Source organism: Emys orbicularis, chromosome 2 (assembly GCF_028017835.1).
Source record: "Emys orbicularis isolate rEmyOrb1 chromosome 2, rEmyOrb1.hap1, whole genome shotgun sequence".
NCBI lineage: Eukaryota > Metazoa > Chordata > Testudines > Emydidae > Emys > Emys orbicularis.
Genome location: NC_088684.1, coordinates 295,983,348 through 295,990,625, shown reverse-complemented (window position 1 = coordinate 295,990,625; position 7,278 = coordinate 295,983,348). Strand labels below are relative to the sequence as shown.

Below are 7,278 nucleotides of genomic sequence, written 5' to 3'. Positions count from 1 at the left end.
CAAACGGTGACCGCGGTGTACGATGGAAACCCCTTCCAGCCAGCACCCCCAGCTCTGTCTCCCGGGGCTTGTGCCCCTGCCTTGCTCTCTCTGGGGTCCGATTCACCCGCAGGCAGGGCTAGCCCGGTCCCCGCTGGCGGAGGCTGGGCATCGCCCTGTGCCTGCAGCTTTCCGGTCCGCCCCCGGCGGGGTGTCTCTGGGCAGAGCTGCCCACTCCCAGGCGGACAGACAGACGGAGCGGGGCTGGGGCAGCCGGAGCCCGGGGGGGCTGCAGCCCGCATTGATCAGGGCGGGGAAGGGGGAGGCAGGGGCCGCGCTGGCCGCACCCCCCCCCCCCCCCCCGCCTCTCTCCCCCTCCCAGGGCAGCAGCAGCCCAGCCGGCGTCAGCATTTACGTGCGGGCGCCGGGAGCCCAGGGCGGTGAGGCGGGCGCTGGAGCAGGGCAAGGCGGGGAGCCCGCCGGCCGCCCCCCACCCACCGCCGGCCGGGCCATGCGGCTGCTGCGCGTCGGGGGCTGAGCGCGGCGCCGTCGGGGTGGGCGGAGGAGAAGCGGCGAGCCGGGGGAGGGCGCAGGGGGGGTGATTTCGCCAATGCCACAATGGGCAGCGCTGCCGGTGCCGCCGGGGGTCCCTGCCGGAGCCCTGCCCTGCTGCTGACCCTCGCCCTGATCCTCGCGGCCGGCCCGGGGGCTGCTCCCGGTAGGTACCCGCGGGGGGGGGGGTGCGTTTCATTTCGCGGGGACCCCCCCCTGCCTTCCCCGTCCTCAGCCTCGCTCCGTGCAGGGATGCCGCACAGCCACGCCGAGCTGGGGCGGGCGGGGGGAATGAAAACGGAGGGGGGGGGTCCGCCAGGCCGGGGGGGGGAGCCCCCAGAATTGGAGACGAGATTGCAAACATCGATGTTTTGAACTGTAAAAAGGGGGGAGAATGTGGGGGGTCATCCCCCTTCCTCCCTGGCCATGATGGGGGGTCCCTCCCCCCTCGGCCATATTGTGTGTGTGTGTGTGTGTGAAGAATGTGGGGGTCCCCCTTATCGGCCATGGGGCATGTGTGGGGGGAGGGGGAAGAAGGTGGGGGTCCCCCCTCTCAGCCATGGGGCATGTGTGGGGGGAGGGGGAAGAAGGTGGGGGTCCCCCCTCTCGGCCATGTTGCATGTGTGACCTGTAGGACGGGGGGGGGGAGATGCAGTAGAGGGAAATTGGGTCTGTACTGGGACGCATTTATGTCCTGAAGCCCCTCTTACCTTCTCCTCCACCCCCAAAAAAGAATCAGGGTCCTGGTTTATTTTGGAAGGATATATTTTTTCTTGTTAAGCGCAGCAAGACACCCAATCAGAGCCCCATCCCAGCGGAGCCATTTCCCCTGGGTCGTGGTGGAGCCTCCATCACCCAGGGCGGGATGTTTTTTCTTAGAAGACGGGCTCTAGGAATGATTTGGGGGAAGTTCTCTGGCCGGCGCTATGTTGCGGGGGGCTAGATGATCACAATGGTCCCTTCTGGCTTTAGAATCTGTGATACAGCTCACGTCTCCGAGACCCAGTGCCATTCGGTTGCAGGGGCCTTCAGCCTTGGGAAATAAGAAGAAAGTCCCTTCTGTCCCCTCCCCCCAGTGAAAACGGAATGAGGAACACCATTATAATTGTGTATTTTTCAGTAGTAGCTGCATGAAAGGCGTGAATGGTCCCTATGATGACCACAGAATAGATAACAGCCAGGGGGGCAGAGATTAGACTGCTGCCTGCTTTCACCAGTCCTGCAAAGGTTCACATGCCGGGGTAACCCCACCAACATACACCCACTCCCCCAGTTCCTATTGGCTGCCTGTGCAGAGAGAGGATCTCCACTTCGGCAGGGTTATAGGGAGATGGGCAGGGATTTGGGGTTAGACTGGGGGGAACGCCCAGGCAGGAATGGAAAAATGAAGCCAGAGTGGGGAGGGGATGGAATTGGGAACAAACTTTCCCGTTTTATTCCCTGCAGCTGATGCTGCTTTACTACGCTTGAAATGTGTGGGGGGAACCATGAATCAAAGAGAGAGAGAGTGTGTGTGAGTGGGAGAGTGAGTGTAGGAGAGAGATTGAGCACAGACGAGGGCTTAATTTAGCAAATGCAGACACTATTTTTACCGGGGTGTCTGTTGTTATGAAAATAATGATTTGTTTCAAAATGGTGCCATGAACATTTGCCCGGGTGGCTGGTGGGCGGGGGGGGCCCTTTGGGCATGCAGAGGTGCTGGTTTTATTTGCGATGTACATGCAGAGCACAAACACACACACATACAGCGGCATGTTCCTCCTTGTGATTTGCAGACCCGGCTTTAAAGCACTGCCTGACGCTTTTTCTTTCCTGTGTAATTTACCCTCTAGCGTCCAAAAGGCACCCAGAGCACCAGAACACCACGGATGCGCCGGGGGCTGGCTGGGAGATCCCCCCGTCACCCCCGGACAGTGGAAGGGAACAGGACCCCAAGAGCGGAGAGCTCCTGAGAAATGTCACTGGGGCAGGGGAAAATAGCTACACAATGGCGCCCTCGGAGGCAGCCAGAGTGAAGGAATTCTGGAGAAAGACACCTGCTGATCTCCCAGGGCTGGCAGCAGAAGGCGTAGGCACAGCTGCTGCAGCTTCCGCAGACCAAGTCAGCGGCCTTCCTGGAGCAGGGATCTCTGTACAGTATTATCCCGGCGGGATTAGCGAGGAGAACAATGAATCGTCGCTCTGTTTGGGATGCCCCGGGGGGGTTGACAGCCAGAGTGCCTGGCCCCCGAAGCCTTTGTTGGCTAAGGACAATGAGGGGGCCATGGAAGCCTCATCAGCCGTGACTAGTATGGCTTGGCCTGTGAACGGAGAGGCCATTGTTTTGGCATTAAGTGACACAAAGGGAGCGCCGGAGAGCACAGCCCCTGTCCCCGAGAGCCAGGAGGAGGCCGGGAGCGGAGACCAGCCTGCCAGAGCCTCTCCGGGCGGCGTGTGGAACCCGGGAGCTTTCGTGGAGCTCACGGTCACCCCGCCCACCTACCGGGTCCCCACAGAGATGGTGGGCGCAGCCAGCCCGTCGGCAGGACCAGGCCTCAGCTCTGACTCAGCCGAGATGGACCTGCTGCTGGAGGCCTTCAGGGAAGTGGTGCTGCAGCCCCCCACCCCGGATGGCCATGCCCCTGAGCTGGGCACCCAGACGCAGAGCAGCACAGGGCTGGCACAGGACTCTGCCCAGAAGGAGGAGCCCCTGGAGCTGTGGCTGGCATCGTCCAGCAGCTCCCCGGCCCAGGGGGCTCTAGGCTACACCGATCTAACCTGGCTCAATACCGAAGTGCCCCCGGGGCCCCAGTTGGCCGTCACGCCCCCTGTCGACGCTCTCAAGACCCCCGAGCCTCCCTCAGCTCAGTCGGTCTCCGAGATCATTGACATCGACTACTACGACCTCTTTGGTGGGGAGAGCCAAGGCAGGGGTGGGGGCCTGGAGGGTTTCCCTGCCAGGGGCCCCGGAGGAGCAGACGCCCCCAAGAGGAAACTGGATGACAAGACGACGTCCTGGGCCATTCACGAGCTCTACGACGACTTCACACCCTTCGACGAGTCAGACTTCTACCCTACCACCTCCTTCTACACGGACGGGGATGAGGATGGTGAAGATGACGAGCTGGACGAGGAGGAAGAGGAGGAGGACGGGGGTCGTGGGCTGGCCACGGACCTGGAGGATGAGAACAACTCCAAGCTGCCTATCCCGGTCACGCCCAAGATCCAGACTACGGTGCAGGAGGCCGAGCCCACCAGCCGCCGCTATGTCATCCCCCCGCTGCAGACCTTCATCGTCTCTGGGGGTGGCGCCACCTCCAGACCTCGCCCGGCGGAGACCAGCCAGGACCTGAGCCAGTCGGCCGTGGCGGCAGGACCCGGGGGCGAGAACGGGACCGAGTGCAGGAGTGGCTACGTCAGGCATAACAACTCCTGCAAGTCCGTGTGTGACATCTTCCCCAGCTACTGCCACAACGGAGGCCAGTGCTACCTCGTGGAGGGCCTGGGCGCTTTCTGCAGGTAAGCACCCACCCCTGGGCTGCGAGGAGGTGTCTGGACCAGTCCCGAAAGGGGCTAGTGTGGCGGGAGGTCCGAAACTTGCCATGCAACTGTATTCCCTGGGGAGGGTCTCCCATGCAAACCGCGTCCCCCGAATACCTCCCAGAATCAGGCGGTGCAGCGGCAGGTCGTGCAGTCAGGTTATGATCGGGGAGGGGGGCGGGGTTTAACAGGCCAAGCTCAGGGGAGAATGGAAGTGTTTTCAGCTGAGATTTGAAGGGAGGCAGGAAGAGGCTGTTCCAGTGTGCAGAGGAGAAGAGATTAGTGTCTCCAATTCTCTAGATTTTGGACCAAAATACGGGACATAGTTCAAGACATGCTGGGCCAAACTGGGAGGCTGCATGGGCAGTATTCGCCCTCCTATAACTTAAGTATTCAAAGCTCCGGTTTATTAAATTATAGCGAGTGTTTCCCCCTGAAGCAAGCTCCCGTCGATTGCCGTCACCCTCCTGCGTTCTCAGAGAGGTAGATCGCGTTGGGTGGCTTGAGCCGGTTGATCAAAAGTTGAGAGAGGGAAGAGGCCCCAGCAAAAATGAGGCCTGCTTGGGACCAGCATGGCTCCCTCCAGTTAATATTCTCTCTGAGGAACATAGAGACCATGGCATAGAGAGGCAGGTGGCATTTGATGGGAGAAAATATATGATTGCTGCTGTTATCTGAGCATGCTTGAGTCTGCTTCTGCTCCCTACCTAAGGTAGCCATTACCAGCCTGCCTGAACATCTCCCAGTCTCACAACCCCCCTGCGAGGTAGGGCAGTGCTGTTACCCCCATGGTACAGATGGGAAACTGAGACACAGAGTGGTTAAGTGACTTGTCCAAGGAGACACTGGAAATCTGTGTCAGAGCAGGGAATGGAACGCCAGTTTCTCAAGTCCTAGACAAGGGTCCTAATCACTGGGCCATCCTTCCCCTCAGCACTCGTGTGTAAATCTGGAGTAACTCCATTGTGAGATCTGAACCCCACTGCCTGCATATATTGATATGTTCCCATTGTGATGGAAGTTTGGATCCTTGGACGCTGGAGTGTGGAGATTGGGGTAGAGGGGGGCAAAGAGAAGGGAGATGCAATCACTGCAGTGAGAGGAGGGGAGGGCAGGGGTGTGGATGGCCTCTGAGGTGCAGTGGTCCGGGGGGGAGGGGGGAGGACGGGACCTGCAGGAACGAAGTTGCAGATGACGCTAGGCAGTTTTGTAGACATGAGAGGTTATTTAATTTCCAGGGAGTTTTTGCATATGATTCATTCTTCCTGAATGCACCATGCCTCCCGTCTCATGTGTGTAATGCAATGAAGCGCTGTGTACTGCCTCGTGCATGGTGATGAATGCCCTGGGAGCGGCCATTACAGGCCCCTCCCAGGGCAGCAGCTAGCATGGTTCTGCTTCCAGCGGGAGGGGAGGTTAGATGATAGAACAGCCCAGTGGAAGTGCTCTTGTGTTACATTTCTATTGGGCTCTGCATGGAGCGGGTTGTCCTGGGGGGTCCATGGGTGGGCGGAGTCATGAGTTAGCAGGACTGCTGTCCCAGCTCACTGGTGGTGTTAGATAGGGGCTTCCTTTGAGGGAAGTCACAGGTGTCTTCTCTTCTCTTCCTTATTCCGCGTTCAGCACCATGGCCTCTGAGCTCTTTCCGGTGGCGCAGTCAGCGACATGACCAACCTCTGTCCTGTGTGGTTTGCGCTCTCTCATCCTCTCGCAGCAGAGAATTGTGTGTGCCGTGGAGTGTTTGGCAGGGTGGTGTTCACACTGCTCTGTGTTTATATAGAGAAGGACTGGTCGGAGCAGGGCGACTGGTTGCCTGCCTCGCTGGGGAGAGGTTTGTGGTGGCCCTTAGTTGGTCCACACGCTCGGCCCAGCCCTGGTGCGAGCTCTGTCTCTCACACAGATGATCTGTGCCTGTTTGGTGCCTGAGGAGCAGAGCTGTCGAGCGTGGCCCAAAATCCCAGCGCTTTAGGCTCTTTTAGATATGCTGGGCCAGGCCAGGGAGCTCTTAGAAGATAAGGATTGGGACCTTGATCTAGGCTGGGAGGTTGTGTGGGGAGCCAGCGTGGTGTGTGGAGGACGGGTTCATAGATTCATACATTCCAAGGCCAAAAGGGACCACTGTGATCACCGAGTCTGACCTCCTGTATGCTACCGGCCAGCGAACTCCCCCCGAATAATTCCTAGAGCAGATCTTTAGAAAACCCTCCAGTCTTGATTTAAAAACTGCCTCCACTTTTCCTCTATGTCAGCTCGGCCTTTTAGCCAGTACAGCCTTCGTCCTCTGATGTGGGCTTGTGGCTTTTTGAGCATCTAGTAAAGTGTTCTCGAACCATTCCCAATTATCGTTCACATTTTGCTGATTACATTCTTCCTCTCAGCTGATTTGGCTCATGATTGTTTTCGGCATTGTGACATTGGCCCTTTTGAAGCCCCACATGTGTATATGTCACTGGTTTGGACTTTATTCTGTTTGCGCATTATAAATGTGATCAATTTGTGATCACTTGTACGTAAGCCACCATGAATTTTTACTTCTGTGATCTGTTCCTCTTTATCTGTCAAGATGAGGTCTAATATCGAATTGCCCTGTGTTGGACACAACACTTTTTGAGTTAGGGAATTGTCATCTATAATATTAAGACATTCCAAGGATGTTTTGCACTCAAAACAGCCTATTGCCCTCAAATTGAAGTCCCCCTTGATCACGCAGCTTTTTAGACATTATAGATAGGTGTTTACAGATCCGGTCATCCTGTTCCCCGCTGGGATTTGATGGTCTGTAGCGGACACTAATACCCCACCTTGAGCGTGAGTTGTTAGGATGTAGATCCATAAACATTCAAGATCATTTTCTTCCTCGTTGTCAGCGACTTGGAAACAGGTAATGCCATTTTTCACACAGAGTGCTACTCCGCCTCCCCTTTTGCCCACTCGATCCTTCCAAAATTGGGTCTAACCATTGATTTTAACGTTCCCGTCATGTGACTCATCCCACCAGGTTTCAGTGATACCAACTGGATCGAATTGATGCTCATAAATGAGCAATTCCAATTCCGTGTGTCTGTTAAGCAGGCTCCTAGCATTGGTGTATAGGCAATTCAGGAATTTTGTCTCCTTTTGCTCCTTGATTAATTTTGTTCTCAAATCTCGATTTTGTGCTGAGTGCCCAGATCTTCCCTCTTCTTCCCCTCCCCTTTTGTTATTAGTTTAAGCCTCTCCTGACTACTC

General features: G+C 57.1%; 1 protein-coding gene across 1 annotated transcript in view; it reads left to right on the top strand.

Moving 5' to 3' along the window:
- Positions 1–597: 597 nt before the first annotated feature.
- Positions 598–7,278, top strand: part of CSPG5 (chondroitin sulfate proteoglycan 5) — a 33,664-nt gene continuing 26,983 nt past the window's right edge. Inside the window, exons 1-2 of the mRNA XM_065399686.1 lie at positions 598–697; positions 2,364–4,029. Coding sequence (XP_065255758.1) covers positions 598–697; positions 2,364–4,029 — 1,766 coding nt within the window. The remainder of the gene's footprint in view (positions 698–2,363; positions 4,030–7,278) is intronic.